Source organism: Cervus canadensis, chromosome 11 (genome assembly GCF_019320065.1).
Source record: "Cervus canadensis isolate Bull #8, Minnesota chromosome 11, ASM1932006v1, whole genome shotgun sequence".
Lineage (NCBI taxonomy): Eukaryota > Metazoa > Chordata > Mammalia > Artiodactyla > Cervidae > Cervus > Cervus canadensis.
Genome location: NC_057396.1, coordinates 70,774,310 through 70,797,713, shown reverse-complemented (window position 1 = coordinate 70,797,713; position 23,404 = coordinate 70,774,310). Strand labels below are relative to the sequence as shown.

The window sequence follows — 23,404 nt, the reverse complement described above, 5'->3', positions numbered from 1 at the left end:
TGCACCCTTCCTCGGTACTATTCATCCACCCCTTGTGTGTGTTAGTTACTCAGTCGTGTCTGACTCTTTGCGATCCCTTGGACTGTAGCCCGCCAGGCTCCTCTGTCCATGGAATTCTCCAGGCCAGAATACTGGAGTGGGTAGCCATTCCCTTCTCCAGGGGATCTTCCCGACCCAGGGATCTAACCCCGGTCTCCCACATTGCAGGCAGATTCTTTACCATTTGAGCCACACAGATAACTCCTAACTAAATTTTTATCTCCAGACCAGTTCTGTCTCTTGAGCACCAGGCTGGAATCTCCAACTGCTTTCCACATCTACCCTTGTCTAATGTACATCTCAGACACAGCTTGTCCAAAGCTTCATCTTTATCCTGATCTTAGACTCCTTTAGTCACTCAATAAAGATAGTCCTTGACATTCTTTATGTCTCTAAAATCCATTCTCTTTTCTCTACCTGCATTGCTACTGTTCTTAGTTCCAAGTTATCATCATCCTTCACTTAGATTACAGTTTTCTGATTTTCCTCCATTGTTACTGCCTTCCAAGACATTCTTTATATTGCTTTTATATTTACATTATATAATGTTTGAAAAATGCAAATTTGATACCTTATCAAATTTTTATGTTTACAGTCCTTCAGTCAAAGTCTCCTTCCTTTGGGCTAAAGTCCAGATTTCTTAACATCACTTATAAGACCTTTCAGGGTCTGATCTAGACTACCTCCCAGCCTTACTCTCTGTCCTCCCTTACTTTTCTTGTTGTATTTTATACATTAGCCTCACTCAACATTTTTCAGTTCCTTAGACCACCATAATAAAAGAAGTTAGAATAGCTGCTATGGCAGTTTCTAAACACTTACCTCTGTTTCTATACTTATCTTGGAATGGTAAGGTTTTGTGCCAGCATAAGTCTTTCGACCACAATTTTAGTAGATTTAAACTATAGTATACCACATGGGTGAATTTTACAAATGAAACATTTAATGAAAAAGGCAAGTTATACAACAGTATAACATTTTCTAAGGCTCACAAGCAAACACAGTTAATTTTGTTTAGGAATATGTGACTGACCACAGCATGCTGCTGCTACTGCTGCTAAGTCGCCTCAGTCGTGTCCGACTCTGTGCGACCCCATAGACGGCAGCCCACCAGGCTCCCCCGTCCCTGGGATTCTCCAGGCAAGAACACTGAAGTGGGTTGCCATTTCCTTCTCCAACGCATGAAAGGGAAAAGTGAAAGTGAAGTCACTCAGTCGTGTCCAACTCTTAGTGACATCATGGACTGCAGCCCACCAGGCTCCTCTGTCCATGGGATTTTCCAGGCAAGAGTACTGGGGTGGGGTGCCATTGCCTTCTCCGGACCACAGCATAGAACCAAACAAACTTCTGGAAAGTGCTGCTTTGGGAAGAAGGATGGGGGTAGGAAAGAGTTGCACTGGTGCAATAATATTGGTAAAGTTCTAATTTTTAATTTGGATGGTAGGTCAGTATATCAATTTTATGGTAATGCCTCCTAAAACATATATTGTATATATTTTCTTAGATATGTAAAAAATTAAATTCTAAAATTAATTTTAAAATTAATTATGGAGAAAAATTAGTGAAGTCCTTTTTTTTTCTTAGCATACTAATCTGGGAAAAGATAAAGACAAAGCAAGAGTCTTCAGTTTCACACGTATACACAAAATACTATCCATTATTTCAGTGCCTGGGCAAGTTTTGGTATGAACCAAGCCTTTGCTTTGAATGGAAAGCAACAAAATCATAAACCAATAGTTTTTTTAAACTGAGGCTATGAAGTAGTAGAAGCCATTTCAGAAAACATAGCACAATGACAGCAATATTTCATATGGTGCAGTTAGGTTGGATCACCTTTTTCTTCATGTTTCAAAAAGGAACCAACAAGAAAAAAAGAAAGTATTGTGCTGAATTCACAGAATACCAACAATTGAATGTTGTTCGCATTCTCTTGGTTGGAAAACGCTTTAAAAGCTCTCACTGACTGTTTCTCTTTGAAAATCAGTCAGATAGTAAAGATTGCTTTTGTAGCTCAAACTTGTGCCAAGAAGATAACGTTAGAGGTTTTTAGCCCAGGTTGCTTGTTAGATTCACCTGGGAACTTAAATTTTTTTTTATTGATGTGACATTCATGTAACATAAAATCAACCATTTTAAGTGAACAATTCAATGGCATTTTACACATTCACAATGTTGTACAACCACCATCTCTGTCTAGTCCCAAAACAATAACATTTCCATCACATCACAGTAAAACTACTTATCCATTAAGAAATTTCTTCCCATTCTTCCTCTCTCTGCAACTCCTGGCAACCACTAATCTGAATCTGTCTCTATGGATTGATACATTCTGGATATTTCCTGTGTATGGAATCGTGTGATATCAGACCTTTCATGTTTGGCTTCCTTCACTTAGCGTCGTGTTTGTGACACCCATCCATGTTGTAACGTGTATCAGTAAGTACTTCATTCTCATTGATGGCTGAGTAGCAGTCCTTTGTATGTACGTGTCAGTTTGTTTATTCATCCACCAGTAGACATTTGGGTTACTTTTGGCGTGTTCATGTCCTTGTTGGAGTGGCTGCTATCAGCACTTTCAGTTCTCTTAGTTGCTGTGTAATATTACATCCAGTGACTATACCACTGTTCATTCTCTTTCTGATGAATTTTAATGTGTTTTCAACATTTGACGTCTATGGCCAACATCGCTGTAAATATCCTTATATAGGTCTTCTGGTGCAATTGGCATCAGTTTCTAGGGTATGTACCTAGGAATGGAGTTGCCAGATAGTAGAGAATGTGCACTTTCAAGTTAAATAACATCATACTGTTCTCCAAACTCTTGTATTTTCTCGCTATTGCTTTATTAGCCTTCTCATAGATTCTCTGACTCCTCCTCCAAAACACAGTGCTGTTGTTTCAGAGTCTTGGGGATTTTGAAGAGATGTCTTAATGGAAGTTTCATTTACTCTAATAAACTTTTACAATTCAATCTCTAATATTTTTTCCTGAGATAGTTTCTGCATTTAAATGGGAGGCAACAAGTTGTAAAGGAAGAGGCATAGACTGAATCTTAGCGTGAGCTACTGCCTGCCAGTTTTGTTGTTTTTGGCAAATTATTGAGCCTAGTGTGTAAAGTGGGAAGAATATTTTTCTTTCATGTAGTTGTGGTTAGTGTAATGAATCCACAATTTTAAAAAGTACTTTTCACAGTGCCTGACTCATAGCAGACCAGTATCAAGGCATATATTCATTAAATAAATATTGATTGAAGACATATTTTATGTCAGATGTGACTTGAGGACAGAGAGATAAACAAGATCTCTTTTGTGTTATTTATAATATTGAAAATTTTGAGACAATTTAAATGTCCACCGTTAGAATTGATAATTATGGTACATTCATAAAATGCAATGCATTTAGACTTTAGCTCAAATGGTAAACAACCTGCCTGCGAGGCAGGAGACCAGGGTTGGATTCCTGGGTTGGGAAGTTCCTCGGGAGAAGGGAATGGCAATCCACTCCAGTATTCTTGCCTGGAGAATTCCATGCACAGAGAAGCCTGGCGGGCTACAATCCGTGGGGTCACGAAGAGTTGGACGTGACTGAGTGACTGACACACACACACACACAGCCTTTAAACATCATGTTCTCAAATGTGAGGAAATGTTTGTGACCATGTAAGAAAAAAATTACAAGAAGATGAGCCCTTTTTCGTATAATTTATACACTGCATGTACATATAAAGAAATCTAGAAAGATTCAAGTGGATACATTTCAGTGTTCATCGTGGTTACTAATTGGCGTGAAATTGTGTTTTAGTACTTTCCTTCTTTATATATTTTCTGTACTTTGGAGATTTTCTACAGCTATGTTATCTAAATGAATAGCATAAAGTTGTTAAAGGGATGTTGACTACAAATCTCAGTAACTAAAAAATGATTTAATGTTTATGAAGAATTAGTTTATTGGGGGATTTAATTTTTTGCTAGTTTATATTTTGTTGTTGTTGTTCTCTTATTAAGCTGTGTCCAATTCTTTGCTGTCCCTTGGACTATAACACTCCAGGCTCCTCTGTCCTCCAGTACCTCTTGGAGTTTGCTTAAATTCATGTCCTTTGAATTGGTGATGCTATCTAACCATCTCATCCTCTGCCACACCCTTCTTCTTTCCCATTCTTTCAGCCTTCAATCTTTCCCGGCATCAGGGTCTTTTCATTGAGTCAACTTTTCACATCAGTGGCTGAAGTATTGGAGCTTCAGCTTCAGTCCTTCAATGAATATTCAGGGTTGATTTCCTTTAGTTTATATAGACATGTTTATTTACCAGGATTAGGTAGAGAGTTAGGTAGCATTGAGGTTTTTTTCATGTTGATTATTTGCCTTACTGAATTTTGAGTTAAAAGTATGACTTATCTTTGAAACTCTTTTCTTGCCTTTTTTAAAAGGCCGAGTAGTTTAGCTCTTCTGTTTTATTCTAGCTTTGTCATAGATCTAAGAAGTTCTCATTTGGGAAAATACATATAAGCATCTTTTTTTAAAAATAGTATCTGTCCTTTCTAGATTTATTTAGATTTTTTATTAACTTTTTGTTTACTTTTAAAATGTTCTATTAATGGAATTAAATGGGCATTTGACCAAAGAATGAGATTCTTTGTTGGTGTGTGCTTGATAAAAGAGAGACAGCTTGGTTGCTAGAGTTAATGGATTCCGATTTTTATCTGACCAGGAATTACTGTTAATTCTAACGAGAAACTGGAAGCACAATGGGAGATGACAGTGAGTGGATGAAACTGCCGGTTGATCAGAAATGTGAACACAAGGTAAGACTTTTCTGGAACTCAGATTTTACTGTCATTGGCTTGTTTTGTCAGCAGTTATACTGTATAGTATAGTATAAAGCTGCCTAATGATTACACAATACAACCAGAAAAACAGCCTGCTTTGGAGATTGGACACTTTCAGCAGGAAACTGTCTCATGTTTGAATCGTTACCTTTTTAATGTCCTGTTACAAAGAAATAATGACTAATACTTGGATACAAAATGCGATACATTTATAGTGGCCGGCTTATGAATTCTAGAAGGCTTTGGAAGAATATCATTAATATTAAACACAAGAAAAAGTTTATTAGCTAATCTTTAAAAAAAAATCAACTATCTGAATTTCTTAAGCTTTGTTTTTGTTTCTACTATGGGATCCTTTGTTCAAATTACCTGGTATAAGATAGTCACCCCCCCTTAATAGTAGATGATAATACCAGTAAATTTTGTTTTGTTTCAAAATACTTTTCTTTTAGCTGTGGAAAGCAAGGTTAAGTGGGTATGAAGAAGCCCTGAAGATCTTCCAGAAAATAAAAGATGAAAAGAGCCCAGAATGGTCCAAATTTTTAGGATTGATCAAAAAGTTTGTGACGGATTCCAATGCAGTGGTTCAGTTGAAAGGATTAGAAGCTGCACTTGTTTATGTTGAAAATGCCCATGTAGCAGGAAAGTAAGTACTTTCTTTCCAACTATTCTGGTAAAAACCCCTGTCTGGTGCTACATGGATTAATTATGTATTTTTATGGATCACTGTGCTCAGCACTTTTAGAGGATATTAGTTTCTTAACTTTCATAGCTCCTTGACCCTTGTTTTTCACTCAGTCTTTATCTGCTCTCAGAAATCTAAAAGGTACGTGAGATCTTTAGAGAGGAGCAAATTAGAAATCAGATACTGAGTTTTTTCCTTAGGGTTTGATGAGCAAGTGATTCTCTCCTGCTGAGATTTTTATATGAGAATTACTCTAAGAGGAAAAATTTTTAGAAGAAACTGAGGTGGTTAGTAAAGGCATCAGAATTTCACTGAAAACATTTGAGCATTACTAAAATCTTTTTCTTACAATGGTTCCAGGCTGTGTCATCGTAAAGTCACATCTTTCTCCCTATGATCATTAGATGTTTTTATCTCTTAGGAGAGGATAAGGCTAACTAAACAACCTCTGTAACTCCCAGCTTATTGGTTGATAGATGTATCTAGTCACTCCAGTCTCCCATACCTCATAAACATGACTTTTCTAACACTAGTCTTTATGTCATTGAAAGGAGTCCTCCATACTGGAAAAAAAATGAGGATCCTTGACCTAATTGCACAAGAAATACATATAGCCATCCCTCAGTGTCTCCAGGGGAATTGCTTCCAGGACAAAAGTCCATACCCCCATGCCTTAGGATATAGCAAAATCTACACATATTCAAATCCCTTACATGAAATGGCCTAATATTTGCATATGACATGTTACCAACATCCAACTTTCATCTCTAGGTTACTCCTAATACCTGATACAATGTAAATACTATGTAAACAATTGTAACTACAATGTAAATGATGTGTAAGTAGTTGCTGGCTGTTTGGCTTTTGCTTTTTGGAACTTTCCAGAATTTTTTTCTCCAAATATATTTTATCTGAATTCAGTTGAGTCCACAGTTGAGGAATCCATGGATAAAGAAGACACCAATATGTACTTGACTCACCTCACAATTTATACCTAGAAAGACAGGCATTAACTTGACAGTTTTGTTAATCAGCATCACCACTTTCCCTTGCCATCAGTGACACGGTTGCTTTTTTAATTTCATTTTTATTCTGATACTAGAAACTTTTTGATAAATGCTGTGTGTGATCCCAGCCCACTCAGTTTCTCTAATTTCCAATAGTACAGGTTTTATTTAAATTAGAAGAGGCTCAAAGCAATAAAGATACTGTAAAGTCTTGCCACGGAGTCAGGAGCAGCCTTTTGTTATTAAAGGTGCATATCCATTCCTTCTGTGAAGAAATTCTCTGTCCTAAAAAGTGTTTCAGACGACTTAAAATTTTTTCCAAAAAAGCAAGAACTCTGTAATCTTATTTTTATAAAATGTATGTGTATCTGTTTTATCTATGCATATAGAAAAGTCTAGAAGGATGGATATCATAAAGTTTAAAGTAGTTTTCTCTGGGTAGTGAGATTTCAAGGGTTTTTTGCTTTCTTGTTTAAATTTCTTCTCTGTGTAAATAGAAACTATTGTGACATGTCTGTTGTGACATGTCTTAAAATAGTTTGCTTAAGTTTTTTTTTTTAAATGTTGTTGAACATAAATGTTTATATAGTCTCATTTTTGTTATTTCTAAGCATTTCTTTAAAAAAGAATTTGTTTCCCCCACTTTCCATGACCCTTTCCAGCTCTTTCCACTCAAGTGTGCTTTTATGTGTATGGTTGTTATTGTTTATAATCTATATATTACAGAACCACGGGAGAAGTTGTGTCAGGTGTTGTAAGTAAAGTATTCAACCAACCCAAAGCCAAAGCCAAGGAGCTAGGCATTGAGATTTGTCTGATGTACATAGAGATTGAGAAGGGAGAGGCTGTACAAGAGGAGCTGCTGAAAGGCCTGGACAATAAGAACCCCAAGATTGTTGTGGCCTGTATAGAGACACTGAGGAAAGCCTTAAGGTAAGACCTTTTCTTTTTGCTTCAGTTCTGTTGAGGAGAGTCTCTCAATTGAGTTTGGCTACCTGGTTTAAACAGAAATGAAAACTGTTGGGATTGACTTGGCAGGCCATACTAACCAGAAAAGTGACCTGGAAAAACCAGAGCCATTCTTTAGGCTTGATACTTTGTATTCAGTAATTTTAGCCTTTAAGTATGTTGCATAGTTATTTTATCTAAATCTCTTTCTAAGGAAAATGAGTGGAGTATATTTCTGACCTGTTTTAAGATTATGAATTGACTTTTTCCTGGAAAAGCACTCCTCAGGGTATTTAACAGCTTTTTTTCTCTTATCCTCAAGCGTAAATGTATGTACTTTGAAATGCTGGCTAAAGACACAGTTGTTGGCTAAAGCAAACCTTCGTTTATGTGCTTTTTAAAATAAAATAGAAGGAAATACTATACGCTTTTAAACAGAGGCATAGCAACAGAAATAGAAAATAACTTTTATGTAATAAGTTATTTTCAACCCTAGAATTTCATGTTGTTTGACAGTGAAGTTTTTCATGAATGGGATCTCTTTCAGGAACAAGTGGCTGTAATTTTGTATGGAAATCTGAATTAGACAAACCACTAGTTCGTTCTTATCTGGCAGTCCTTCTCATCTGATATCCTGTCCCCAAAACCGCCACATGAGATACTTCAGAAAGCAGATCTAGTGAAATCCTCAATGTGTGACCTATGGGTGTGAAGATCTTCCCAATTCAGTTCTCTTTTGATTTTGTATATGACCTATTTCTTGCAGAATATGCTTCCTTTGATATTTATCTTACATGAAAGTATCAAAATTCTTACATTTATTAAGCTATCTTCAATTTATAAGTCTATAAACTTTGTCTTTCACTTCATTCATAGTGTTCTTTCATAAAATATGGCTTTTACTTAGATTCTTTTGTGATAAAGTTTTCCTCATTCCTAGCCTATTATAGTGTAATAGATGTACTATCGTTTTAGAAATTTAGGGAATTGGCTGCATTGTCACGATTGAGTGAAGTCATTCAGTTGTGTCCGACTCTTTGTGACTCCATGGACTATAGCCCACCAGGCTCCTCTGTCCGTGGGATTTTCCAGGCAAGAATACTGGAGTGGGTTGCCATTTCCTTCTCCAAGGGATTGAACCCAGGTCTCCCGCATTGTAGGCAGATGCTTTACCATCTGAGCCACCAGGGAAGTCAGACCCAGGGATTGGACCCAGGTCTCCCGCACTGTAGGCAGACGCTTTACCATCTGAGCCACCAGGGAAGTCAGATTGTGTTTGTCTTAATGATCTGTTCTATCCTTAGTCATGGGTTTCTTAATAAAAAATATATATATATCATAAACTATATTCTACCTTAAAATTAAAAGTTTCTAATCTGGAATTCTGTAAACTCTGGCTATTTCATTTTTAAGCTGACTGGGAGAATAAAGGCAGAAAAAAAAACAAGTTAGGTATGCTGTCTTATGTTTTCCTAATAGATGTTGCTGTATATTCCCATCCGTGTATGGTTCTGTATTTATTCTAAAGCATCTCAGAATCTATAGTAGAACTACTAGATAGCTCTCTGGGACTTTATGGAACCTTCGGGCCAAACTGTTCAGTCCTTGGTTCCAGAGCTTCCTCAAGCTGTCTACGTTAGCTTTGTGAAGTAGTTCAGTCGTGTCCGACTTTTTGCAACCCCGTGGACTGTAGCCTACCAGGCTCCTCCCTCCATGGGATTCTCCGGGCAAGAATACTGGAGTGGGTTGCCATTTCCTTCTCCAGGGTATCTTACCGACCCAGGGATCAAACCTGGGTCTCCCACATTGTGGGCAGACGCTTTAACCACCAAAAATGTTCTGTGACCCCTAAAATGGGCTTCTCGAACACTTTTTTATCCCCCCTATAGTAATACGTGTAGTATTAAGATTATGTTTTGTGTTGTTATGGTGTCTGTTTTCCACTTGGACCTGCCCCATCTGTTGTTTTTTTTTTTTTAAGTATCTTTCAGAAGTAGGCCAGGATAGCAAAACAAATAAACAAAAATCAGATGAAACAGTAATAATGCAAAGGAAGATTAAGAGATCCCAAATGAAGAAGTCAGAATGCAACTGTTTTTCCCATGGAAAAGTGAAGCAAAGAGAGATTTAAGTTGCCTGAAGTTGTAGTGTGATAGCCTCGAGTCAGGAATGAAAGACGCACTGCCAGGACTAGTGATCTGTCAAGCAGAGTGAATCCCCGTAATTACATAGAACAGTTAATAAAAGATTACTAAAAATAGATTTCACTCATTTAACTATTTGTAAATTGATTTTGTATTTTAAGCTTTTAAATGTACATACATATATATATTTAAGATGTTACATGAGTGTTGGTCTATTTTAGATTTAAGTAATTCCTAGACTGATTACTGAGAAAGTTTTTAAACGGTAGCATTATTTTGGACTCTGGACATTAAATAATATTCTTGGAAGAATGGCGTTTAAATACAGATGTTGTTATAAGTTCCTTTTTTCTTCTTCCCTGAAAAAAACTTGACCTATATATGTCCCTATTGTACATAGATATAAAACTGAGTTTGAGTGAATTCAAGCTAATATTTTACCCAAGCATATTGCATGGTGACAGGTTTTTTTCCCCCCAATTTTTTATTCTAGTGAATTTGGTTCCAAAATCATCTTACTGAAGCCAATTATCAAAGTATTGCCAAAACTCTTTGAGTCTCGAGAGAAGGCTGTTCGAGATGAAGCCAAATTAATTGCTGTAGAGATTTATAGATGGATTCGAGATGCTCTGAGACCCCCTTTACAAAATATAAACTCCGTCCAGGTGAGGCACTAAGTATTTTGGTTGCCTTTATATAAGGTTAATATGAAGATAGTTCCTTCCTGTCGTTATTGTTGATATTTCTGTCCTTACAAATAATTATTCTTCATTCCTTATTTTGAAATCAGTTTTTTCCAGACATACCTGTTTCTGCTGTTACTTTTGTCCACTCAAGTTAAATACTGTGTATTCTGTGATATCAGTATGTTAGTGTCAAAACTGTAACAGTTTAAAAGATCCTTTTATAATACTGTAGGACTTAATATCCATTTGGACAGAATGGATTTTATTTATTTTCTACATTTCATTTGGTTTTAGAGATACTATTTGATGCAAATATATATGAGTTCATGAAATAATAAGAGTGTCTTAAAAAGTAGATTTTATTTTTTTCTAACTGGTTAGTCACACATCTTCAGTATAGTCGATATAAGTTGGTTTGACTTTTACTACAAAATGTACACAGTTTAAATTTATCTTTTCTGATTTGCCTTATTAAAGCCACATAAATAAGAAATTAGGTTCTGCTCTATTAGTAAATATAAATACATTCTCTAATAGCAGAGATATAGATATGTTTTTTAAATATTTTATGATATTTGCAGTTGAAAGAACTAGAAGAAGAGTGGGTCAAACTGCCAACAGGTGCTCCTAAACCAACTAGGTTTTTGCGTTCCCAGCAAGAACTAGAAGCTAAATTGGAACAGCAGCAGTCTGCTGGTGGAGATGCTGAGGGAGGTAAGACACTTACCAACACTGGTTTCTATAAAAAATTAGCAAGACTGGCCCTGTAACAGGAACTTGTGTTCATGAGGTAAATTTTATAGGACCGTCATTTCATAAAATACAAGTTGTTTGTAAGATTAATAATTCTGGTCCCTCCTGTGGCAAGATTGCATCAGGAGTGTGAAAGGACAACTGACAACTGTTTGATAAGTAAAACCATTTCATCCATTTTTAAGGTTTGTTTTGTTTTCCTCCTGGAAGGTGGTGACGATGGTGATGAGGTACCACAGATAGATGCTTATGAGCTTTTGGAAGCAGTAGAAATTCTTTCCAAGCTTCCCAAAGACTTTTATGACAAAATTGTAAGTAATGGTAAACTTCTTTCATTTATTTCATGTTTAACAGTTACTTGAATATAGTTGGAGAATGCTCTGCTGAGCCCTCTTCCTGGTGCACCCTCTTCCACCATATCGTCCCTGTTAGAATGAGTCAGTGGTTTCTTCTTTGTTCCCATACTAGTTTGAATAAGTGCCTACGTTAGTCCTTTTTTTCACATCTTGCCAGAAACCCAAACATTATTCTTGACTTTTAAATTTTACTCTTTTTCTGTCTGGGTTTACCTTTAAATATATCTCAAATTCATCCTCTTTTCTCCATCCCCAGGGTTTCTTCTCTACCCAAGGGTTACTGCTTTTTTTTTTTTTTTGCTTCCCCAAGGTTTCTTGACCTTGGCACTGTTGACCTTTTTTGGCCAGATATTTGTTTGGGGGATTGTCTGTGCACTGTAGGATGTTTAGCAGCATCTCTGACCTTTATCAATCAGATATTAATACCACCATTCCTCAAGTCATGACAATCAAAAATGTCTCCAGACTTTGCCAAGTATACCCCAAGAGTCAAAATTATCCCCAATTGAGAAAGTCTTGTCCCAACCATTACCATCAGCTCTTGTCATATATGCTGCGGTATCTTCCACAAGACTCCCTGTCTGCTCTTGCCTCCTTCCCACTATATTTCATAGTATAATTAGAGGTGTCATTTTCATTCTGATAATGGAAATCTTCCTATATTATTGCCTCATTAAAATCTTTCAATGGCTTCCATGGGTTTTAAGATGATGTTTGAAATCATACTGTAGTCATTGAGGCAATCTATGGTACCTTTGAGGCCTCCATGTACCTTCCAGCCACATCTCTAATTGCTGTCACTTCCCATGCTCCAGTCATACTGAATTTCTCCTGGTATCAAATGCACCAAACTTTTTTTCCACCCTAAACTCTGGGCCTTGACATACACTGTTCTTTCTGCCTATAACACTCTTCCCCCCCCTCCCCATTTACCCCATAATATCTCTTCATCATCCAGATCCCACCTTAAGCATTACTTTTGGGAGGAGGTCTTACCTGATAACCCAAACTGAGTTAAATCCTTTGCTATCCCAAAGCAGCTTATACTTCTCCATTCCCAGTGGTCATGACCTGATATTTATTGAAGATCTACCTCTACTGTCAGCTCCTTGAGTATTCTGTTATCTTCTGATTAATACATACATATTTGATCAATTGAAGTGAATTATAATTTCCTCCAAGGTGACGCATTTGTCATCTTTGTATCCCTAGTTCTTTCCAACAGTGAATATTCAAATTCTAGTGAAGCATTTTCTACTTTATGACCACAAAGCAAACAAACAAACAAAAAAATGCTATACATACAATTTGGAAAACTGATATCCAGAATTAGAACAATATTGGTTGTTGGTTATATGTTAGTTCTTGTCTGGTGTTTCTAATGTTATCATTATCTAATGTTTCAATTTCTAATGTTATCTCCTGTAGATGTGCTACTGTGAGATATGCTAGAAATGCTTTCTATTAGTGTTTTCTGTTTAACACTTGCTTAAAATTTACCTGGAAAATGAGAAGAACAATCTATGGTATTTCATCCTGCTTACTTATTGTAGAACATTAGGATTATGGAATATTACAAAAGTACTTTTTACATATGAACAAAATTTTATACACATGAACTTAACATTCTGCTTGGCTACATAGTTTTGTAATGTTGATTTCTAACTAGCTTTCAAAAGTTGCTAAAAAACAAAAAAATAGATATCTTTGAATTAGTAGCATGCAAGAAATAGACTTTTGTTTTGCTTTCTTATTTTCTGTTCTCCAAGTGACTCACATTGTGTCTTGTAGGAGGCAAAAAAATGGCAGGAAAGAAAAGAAGCCCTGGAAGCTGTGGAAGTACTAGTGAAAAACCCCAAACTGGAAGCAGGCGATTATGCAGATTTAGTCAAAGCTTTGAAGAAGGTAAATATGAAGAGTTTTAGCATTGGTATACCAGCAGCAGCCCAGGTCATTGGTTTTCTTTATCAGTCATCTTTTTTATCACAGTTCACACCACCATTTAGGGAACACTGTTGATTGTTTATTTTTTTTTTTTTGGGGGGGGCGCCCGCCGCCGCCGCCGCCATGCTGCCCGGCCAGCGCGGGCACAGCGGGCGGGGGTGGGGCCCGATTGTTTTTTAATTATATGCATACATGTTTTTTTAAGGGTTATTTAAAGTGATCGGTCTTAGGTTAGTTTGGAGGGATTGGTTTTTAATCTTTGTTAATTATCACTTTGACTAAATATGTTATTTGATAGCATACACAAACATTAAGAAATAGAGAATCTTGCTGATCTAGAGCCAAATATTCTAGTTTTATAATTCTACAGAATGAGCTTTTTAAATTGGGTCTATTTAATGGAACAAATATTAAATATGAAGAGTATTTTTCATTAGGTAGTGAGTGATACCTCTCTATTAGCATGTAAAGTGAAGCGTAGGACCTGGGGATATGTGGTCAGTTATAAAGCAGGTAAGTACTAAATAAGAAAGAAATATTTTAGAAAATACTCTTTGGTATTACTTAGTTCCAAGCAAGTTGAATGCTGGGGTGGATATTTTTGTATGTAGTGGCTTATCATAAAATCTGTAAGTCAGGTCAGACACTTGTGGATGTTGTTTTAATAGAGCTTAAGAGCAGACTCTAAAGGCATCTTCCTTTTATTTTTTTTTTGAAGGCGTCTTCTTGAATATAGCAAGGATAAAATGTTTTATTTGCTTCTTCAGCTTGAAAGTACAGAGGATCAGTATGGTGGGGGGTGAGGGAGGTTACTCTTTAATTATATGTATATGTAAGTAGAGTAATTCTCATTATTCGTGGTAGTTATATTCTATAATGTCACCACAACCACCGAATTAGCAAATGCTGAACCATTGCTCCAAAAGAAGATACAGGGTTAAGGTCCTGCAGCCCTATGGTCACATTTTCATCAACTGATCAGTGCATGACCTTGTTTTATTCTGTTTGAAGATGTCTTATTCACTATATGTTATTGATCCTTAACATTGAACTCACAGCCAACAGCAGTATAACTCATGCCTAAACAAAGCCTCCCCAACACATTTATTTTCTCTGAAAGAGACATCACTGCATTTTTGCATGTAAGAACACAAGAGAGCACCTCGGCAGTATACTTGTGGGTCATTTTAAACAGTGGAAGCATCAGCCAAAAGCACAAAAATGCAGGAAAAAACCCATGGCAGTAAACTAGACTATGAAAAAGACACTTGTTTACAGTGTGAGAGCTAAAAGACAAAGGCAGAGTATTGCATTGTTCATCTCAGCTGGGAATGTGCTTATCAGGCAATTCAGATTTTTCCCAGCTCTGTGCTTATCTGTGAGGAACCAGGAAAGTGCCTCAATTATTGATTTGGGGCTTATCAGTTAATTTTAATGGGTAGATGAATTGGCAAATGTGAAATTCATGAATCATGAGGCTGGATTGTATTTTCTCACAGTTAGTCTTCCTTTGCTTTTCTCCAAGTAGGTTTTGGAGACGGGGATATAATTTGTCAAAATCATTGTTCCTCTGTCATCTATCTTGAAGAGCCACAGACCCAGGCAAGACTACAGTCATCTCTCAATATCCCCAGGTTGGGGGAAGAGGAGGGCAGAGTGTTGGTTCCAGGAGCTCCCACCTACACTAAAATCTGCTCAAGTTCCTTGTATAAAAAGGCATAGTACAGTGAATACTGTTGGCCTCAGGAATCTGCAGTTACAAAGGACTGACTGTCATTAAAAGGGAATTGCCCTAGGGAAAAGATTCACCAACCTGGAGCCTAGGAGGAAAGAGGGAGGGTAGAAGGCAGTAAGAGGCATTCTAGTGTCCTTGAAGAGCTTCAGATTCTCTAAGTTCTAGCATATAATTTTTTTAATCAGGAATCTTATGGAAACATGATATATTGCACTGAATTCTCAATGCCTCAAATAAAAGCTTCTATTTTTCCTTATGTAATGATCAGGAATGTTAATTGAAATCAGGAATGTTAATAATTGATGTTCTCTACGTGCATTTTCTTAGGATATTAGCTTTTAGATGGTAACTGTTCTGTGATTTCCATTGGCTTTGTGACTGAATATAAACTCTCACTGTATTCTATACAGAGAAGGTCATGGATTTTTATATTTGGTAGACATAAACAGTGGATCTGTGTGAGATCTTATGGTAGCAGGAGGCACTTCTTTCCTTCTTCACATGGTGGAGTCAGGGCAGTCAATCAGAGGCTACAGACCAGTAAAAAGAAACTTAATTTTGTGTCTAAAATATTTAAAACCATGAAAAATTAATGTCAATATAAATTAACATGAAACATGACATTTTTATTTTTGTATTTTCTATTTTAGTTACTTGTAGACAAAAATAAACCTCATATCCATATTGTTTTTGTTTTATTATATAGTTGATTTATAGTGTTGTGTTAATTCCTATTGTACAGTGAAGTGATTCAGTTATACATATGTATATATATTCTTTTTAATATTTTTTCCATTATAATTTATCCCAAGAAATTGAATATAGTTCCCTGTTCAATACAATAGCACCTTGTTTATTGATCTTCTGTATGCTAGTTTGCATTTGCTAATCCCACTCTTAATCCTTCCCTCCCCACACCCCATGTCCAGCCCCAGGTCTGTATTATATTGACTTAATTGGTCTTTGTGGACCCATCCCTCTTCCCTCCATAGTCTCTTCTCTCTGTTGTCTCTATCAAGTAATCTTACTAGTTTCCCAGTTTTTTCCTTTAATACAGGTAGTAAAAAGCTACTCATTTTGAAATTCCTCACAATGTTCCTGAAATAATTTTTTTTTAATTAAAAAAAATTGTTATTTATTTTTGGCTGAATTGGATCCCCATTGCTGCACATGACTCCCTTTAGTCAGGGTGGCATGGGCCACGCTTTGTTGTGGTGTGCAGACTTCTGGTGGCCATGGCCCTGTTTGTATTGTCTGTCAGCAGTGTTTTTGTTTTGATTACTGTTTAGTGGCTCACATTACTAGTTAAAGATAAGTAGTAATTGATTATTACTTAAAATCAATTAAGTAGAAGTGACAGCAATTTTAATTATAGAGTAGTTCCCATTATTTAGATTAAATTAACATTGTGAGATAAAACTTTTCTTTCCCTGATCTCAAACAGAATTACTGACTTTTTCTTCAACTCTGAAATGGAGTCCCTTCACGTACACTATTTTTCTTAAAAATAAACACTTTTTCATTTTCCCCATTCCTGTTTCCCAGTTAAGAAAAACTTGTTTAGTCAAACTGGGATGTGTGAGAATGAGTGTTAATAGGCAAATATTGTACTGGGCCTGGTTCATCACTTACCAATAAATGCACTCCGTCTTCTGCCACATCCTGAACTATAACAGGGTGACAAGATCCTCTTCAAAACTTTGCATTAGGGTCATCAGTGGCTAAGATTCAATTTCCACTGGTTACTGCTCTTATGGTAATGTTAGATAGTCTCTTAAGAATTGGATTGAATGATGTCGTTTAACTAGGCCAGTATAACAAAAGCACCTTTGAACTGTATTAGAATACTGATGTCCAAATCCCATCCCAAATTCATTGAAGTAGGATCTCTTGGAATGGGGTCTAGCGTGTTTTTGATGACCTTTCCTAGAATATATGTTTAGATGCTAAATACAAAATCTAGCATGTAAATAATACCTGAGAGATGTTTTACTAAGGAAAAATAATCCAGACACAAATTCCAATAATATGTTAATTACAAAAATGGATAGAATTTTAATACCTAGACTTTTAGTAATTATAGATTTAACAAAACATTTATTAAGACCCTGATCTCATCTTCTCATAAGGAAAATAAATTTGCTGTGAGTTTAGAAGGAGAATGTGCTTTAGTAAAGATAGCAAAAACTTTGGGGTCAAAGCAAATCTAGGTTTGAATCACAGCACTACCATTTGCTAACTCTGTGACCTTGAACATGTTACTCTCTATTTAATTTTTGAAATCCACAAAATTGAGATAATAATAGTACTAGTTTTACAGAGCAAAAATTGAATAAAGATTATAAAGCACCTATAAAATTATAGCATCTAATTTGTTTTTAATAAATGTTGATCTTTTAATTCTTACTCCTCAGTAGGGAATGTATATATATAGGACTGTCTTGCTATGCATAATGCTGTGCATTAAGGGTTCTTTAATTCAGGGAATCTGGAATGAAATGTTCTGCTCATGAAATACCAGATCTTAGGGATAAAATCCAAAATAGAATGAAAGTATTTCTTCTACCTGGGGAAAGTGTGAAAAAGCAAAGATTTGGGGGCACTTAAAAGTAAAGCATCTTTTTAGCATCAGCTGGCTTGAACAGTAAACCACAGTAAAATCTGCAGGAAGGAACTGAGACATAGTAGTCACTGTCTTGCTAAGTTGATACAAATGGAGCTACTACCTATGAGTTTTGCTAAGTTCTGGGCTTTGTAGGGTATGCTCTAGGAGGGTGGTAGTATTAACACTGCTGGAGGAGACTCTGATGAGAGACTCTGAATACAAATCAGATGGTCATTAGTAACTAAAATGGCAGCTGCAAGGCCGTAAGCTCCCTCAAAGGAATGATTGCAGAGGTATTTGCAGTTTAGAATCCTTGTCAACTTCCTTTTTTGTTTGTTTTTAACATTCTTTTCCATTATGGTTTATCACAGGACACTGAATATCGTTCCCTGCTATACAGTAGGACCTTGCTGTTATCCATCCTACATATAATAGTTTACATCTCATCAGCTTGTGAAAGTACCGACAGCACTTTGTACTGGTGCTTCTTGGGTATAAACGTTAGAGCTGCTGCTCTGTGGTGTCTTTCAGAGATACTGCCTTTTGCCTTTCCCTGCCCCACAGCAAAGTCAGGAGGCCTCCAGCTTTTCTGCCCCTATGCGAGTCACCTGCGCAGTTGGACAGTGCTGACAGCCCAGACTACCACCAGTGGAGAGTCAGAGATTTGATGTGGTTGTATGTACATTTTGTTGGTAGAGCTTTAAGGTAGGAGACTAAACATAAGGAAGAGAAGCTCCCAAATTTTATATTGTCAAAGAAGAATATTTCCTCTTGTGCTGGGGTCCAGCCCCAGCAGGATCCAGGGGAACCCTCAGGATGAACGGCGTCGGCGAATGAGAGAGTGAGTGAGACAAAGCTCGAGGGATTAGTCTGAAGTTTATTTTTGCACGGCCCCTTTATACCCTTAACAACATCTTTGGGGGAAGTGCATATTGCTTACACACAGGTCATCTCAAAACATTACAGCAACTTGACCTTCAACAGAAACTGGATGTCACCCACATACTTTTTCGTTCACAAGAGTCTTATCATTTGGCCTTCAGGCCTACTAACATTTTATGGCTTGCACCTGGTGTGACTTAAGCAACTTCAGTAGCCGACCCTGTTTTTCTTATAATTAATCTATTTTCTTTCTAATAAGCGTCATCTCTATGGGAACTAAATAGGATTATACTTTTACAGAACAGAAATGCGAAGGACTGCAGAAACAGCAGATATGGCACAAAACAGGCTCTTAGTCTAAAAGTTAACCACCTGCAAGAAGTCGCCAGCTAATCTCTATCTAAAGTATTTTCTATTAGGCACATTTGTGGCTATCATATTTGTGGAGCTTTTCTCACCCCGTGAAGGGGCCTATGCTTAATAGTTTCTTTTGTTAGCGTACTGTGCTTAGGATGTTTAGAACAATCAAGAGCATTTTTTGCAATGAGAGCACATATTTATCACACAAGCCAGAATGCCAGCAAAAGGGTTTGAATTGAAGCATTTCCTTCATCCCTGGCCCCTTCACAGGGTACCAGCGTCCAGAAGATTGATTAATTAGGGTTTTAAGTTGGTCCTCATTCAGTGAAAGAGGAGCAGGAGAGCTCTCGGCAGGTAACACAAGAATCTGCAACAGGGCAAACAAGAACAACAGCAGAAAAAGGGGAGGATACAGGGTGGGGTAGAGGCCGAGGCCAACCTGGAGGGTCCCTTATCCTAGACGGCCTTGCCTGTCAGGTTCTTTCCTCGTGACCTCGTCATGGATGGGGTCCGGGCCGGCGTTGCCTGCCCGGTATTTTCTTCATGACCTTGTCACGGGCGGGACCCCCCATAACGGCTCCCAGCACTCTTGTACAGAACAGAGTTGGCTATCCATTACATAATAGCTTCCAGAGTTCCTTTAAGAGTAAATTTTTACTCTTCTTCTTTGCGACTGTGACTCTCTTGTTTTCCTTTTTTTCCACTCTTTGTAGGTTGTTGGAAAGGACACCAATGTCATGTTGGTAGCTTTGGCAGCAAAATGTCTTACTGGCCTGGCTGTTGGGCTAAGAAAGAAATTTGGACAATACGCAGGACACGTAAGTAACACTTCTTTTTTGATACAGATTAACAGTGTTATCAAGAATCGATGGCTAATTTGCTTTATGCTTTAAAACAGCTTTTGGCATAAATTTTATTAGTACTAAGCATGGCTCATTAAAACATTTATTTTACAATAAAGATATCAGTTGTAACTAAATTTACAACTGAAAATCAGGCACTTGACCTAAAAAGTACTTAATTGAGTTGATTTGCTTATTCATTTACTTACTAATATCCTGTTTTGCTCTTAAAATACGATGTACAGTATAACAGGATGAAATATAACTTGTGATACACAGAACAGAGTTAAAATGAGAATAGGAAAGGCAGTATAAAACCAGAAATGAGATTAATGTATAAAATGTATAGTGTTTTTCTATTTTAAAAAATAATAGTTTACTTGAGATGGGCTTCCCTGATGGCTCAGCTGGTAAAGAATCTTCCTGCAATGCGGGAGACCTGGGTTCGATCCCTGGGTTGGGAAGATCCCCTGAAGAAGAGAAAGGCTACCCACTCCGGTGTTCTGGCATGGAGAATTCATGAACTGTATAGTCCATGGGGTCGCAAAGAGTCGGACTCAACTGAGCGACTTTCATTTTCACATACTTGGGATATTTTGTGTAGGTTACACTGTTGGTGATATATCAGTTTATTATAAGAAACTCTTGACTAGAGACATTTGTTGAATATAAATTTGGAAGCAATCAAGTTTGGGAACAGTTTTAACAAATGCAGTGTTTTCTTTAATTCCGGCATCTGTCAGTTGATCTCTAAATCTTATCTGTATTACTTAGATTGGCTAAGCCTCCTGTAAATTGACTGTACTGAACTTTAGGGTTTAACTTGCTAGCCACTTGATCATTTGATTCCCTAGATCGATTTGAGAGTCTCCTAACAGTCTGTAGTCATGTGTCAGTTTATACTGTGAAGCAAACATCTAAGCTCACTTTGTTATGGTCTTTGGAGCTTGCTTACTCATAGATTAAAAATAATTTTGCAGAACTTAACTGAAAAAAACAAGACACTACCAAGTAAAAATAAATCATGACTAGCTTGTTACCAGGGAAATAAAAATAAGGGTCTAGACAACCCTTAAACATGTAAATCACAAACTGGAGTAAAATTACTCTCAGTATTTTATAGCATTCATTACGTATTACATAGTGTCTGTGTGTGTGCTGTCAAATGTATTGATTTGGTCAGTTTTGTGTTGCTTAGAATATTTTATACTTTTGTATTAGAAATAACTCTTCAGCTGGAAAACAATTCTTAAAATACATTTTAATTTACTAATTTTGTAGTTGATTATAGATGATTACCTTACCCTCTAGTTTGAATTCTGATTCTGGCTTTCTGATTTTTGTGTGCAGCATAAAGACTGTCGTGCTTTATAGTTTGGGGTATTTGTCCCCCCTTAAAATTATATACTGTGTTTGATATCAAGCATGTTAGAGTGGTTCAGCTTTATTTTCTTTAATTATTTATAAACAGTCTTTTAGCTGTGTATATAAAAGTGAACTTTAGCTTTATAGCTATTAAAATATCTTGATTTTTTTGATTGGTGAAGGGCAAAATGGATAAAAAGTGAAGTCATGACTGTAGCCTGCCAGGCTTCTCTGTCCATGGGATTTTCCAGGCAACAATACTGCAGTGGGTTGCCATTGTCTTTTCCAGTGGATCTTCCCCATCTAGGGATCAAACCCGAGTCTCCCGCACTGCAGGCAGACTCTTTACCATCTGTAAAAGCAAAAAAAACAAAAAACTGCCACACTAAAACAAAACCACCAACTTATTTTATGTCATGTAAAGCAAAGGACTGACATTGAAATACGTGACAATGCACGTAGGCAGCGTGTCTTCTATGGGTGGTTTCAGCAGCAGTGGGAAATATGGCACAGTTTAGTTCCAGCTTTTAAAACACAACAGCAAAAAAACTCCCTGCCTCCCTACAAGAGGCGGGTTGAGGGGACAGTTCTGGGTTGCCATTGGTGAAGCATTCAGTTTGCTATTTTGTGCCACATTTCTCATTCTTATATTCCCAGTTAATTACTATCTGTATATAATGTAAGTCTGCTAGACCATAAATTAGCAGCTTTCAGGACAGATACCTTGAATAGTTCTTAGGGAGGCTAAACAAATACTGTAGCCTAACACCCTGCTCTCTAACAAACATGCACATAATGGAAGTGAAGTCTCAAGTGATGGATGGGTTAGGCAGGGGGTGGGGTTCAGTCCCAACTGTAAAAGCGCCCTTCCCCAAACAAATCTAAATGATAGCTTAGTGTGATCATGGGATTTTGTCCATAAAACTAAAAAAAACTATCAAATGCCATAATCAATTGTATGGTAACAAATGAAAACTAGATTTTTGGTGGTGAGCATGCTGTAGTGTATGTATAAGTCAAATTATCATGTGGTACACATGAAACTTAGATAATGTTATGAAACAGTAAAAACAAATAAACAGTTTTATATTTTTCCATGAAAACTGTACTCTTCTGTATCACTTCTGTGAAATTTTTTTATAAAAAATTGAGTGGCAGGAGGTGCCATTGAGCTTTGCTATATATTGTTTTAGGTCTTAAAAAATAACCTTAATTTGCCTGCTAGCACAGTGCCTGTCTACATGTATTCAATACATGTTCTTGGGAGTCACTAAATATTTAATGGAATTATTGATAATTTACAAGACAGAATAAACATTATAAAAATTCTCAGTTTACTTATCTAAATTTAGTACTTGAATAGGAAAATATAATTCTGATAAAAATTGCTATAATTTTTGGTACTATTTCTTTTTTCTTTAGTGTAGTAAAGGGGCAGGAGACATCTCAGTCCAAGTGAGGTCTACCAGAGTCTTGAGTGGGGAGGAAGAATTATACACTATACCTGTTCCCCTACCCTAAATCCACTTAGTTGAGAATCATTTTGTCCAGTAAGAGTTATTACTGAAAAAAAATGATTGTAAAGTTGCATGTAAGGTACAGATGAAAAAAAAAAAGGTTGAGAAGCGTTGCTGTGATGGTAGAGGCATAAGACTGTTCTGGCATAAGATTCTGGTGCCCTTCAAGAAAGGAAGTGATTCTTTAATCCAATTTAGATTTTTACTTTTTTTTGTTTATATTGGTAGATCCAAACATTGTTTTCTTAAGATATAACTTATATACTATAAAATTCACCCTCTCAAGGTATATAGTTCAGTGGTTTTAGTATATTCATAAGGGTGTATTACCATCACCACTAATTCCAGAACATTTTCACCACCCCAAAAAGAAACTCTATATCCGTGAGCAGTCACTCCCCATTATCCCCTCCCTCTAGACCTTGGCAGCCTCTAGTATACTTTCTGCCTCTGTGGATCTGATGTTTTGCATAGATGGAATAATACACGTGTGGTGTACTCCTTTATGACTGACATCTTTCTCTAGCAACATGTTTTCAAAGTTCATTCATGATGTAGCATGTGTCAATCAGTATGTCATTTTTTTTCCCGAATATATTTCAACTGTTCACTTGTAAAGGTTGTACCAACCATTTTGGAGAAATTCAAAGAGAAGAAGCCTCAAGTGGTACAAGCCCTTCAGGAGGCAATTGATGCAATCTTCCTTACTGT

At 36.7% G+C, this 23,404-nt stretch overlaps 1 protein-coding gene across 4 annotated transcripts in view; it reads left to right on the top strand.

Annotated features, from left to right (window-relative positions):
- CKAP5 (cytoskeleton associated protein 5) overlaps positions 1-23,404 on the top strand; it is a 97,176-nt gene that overhangs the window by 30,023 nt on the left and 43,749 nt on the right. For all 4 annotated transcript variants that reach the window (XM_043481854.1, XM_043481851.1, XM_043481853.1 and 1 more), the window contains 9 exons: positions 4,747-4,840; positions 5,317-5,510; positions 7,283-7,489; positions 10,142-10,313; positions 10,916-11,048; positions 11,298-11,398; positions 13,235-13,348; positions 19,683-19,787; positions 23,313-23,402. In XM_043481854.1, coding sequence (XP_043337789.1) covers positions 4,784-4,840; positions 5,317-5,510; positions 7,283-7,489; positions 10,142-10,313; positions 10,916-11,048; positions 11,298-11,398; positions 13,235-13,348; positions 19,683-19,787; positions 23,313-23,402 — 1,173 coding nt within the window. In that variant the 5' untranslated portion in view covers positions 4,747-4,783. The remainder of the gene's footprint in view (positions 1-4,746; positions 4,841-5,316; positions 5,511-7,282; positions 7,490-10,141; positions 10,314-10,915; positions 11,049-11,297; positions 11,399-13,234; positions 13,349-19,682; positions 19,788-23,312; positions 23,403-23,404) is intronic.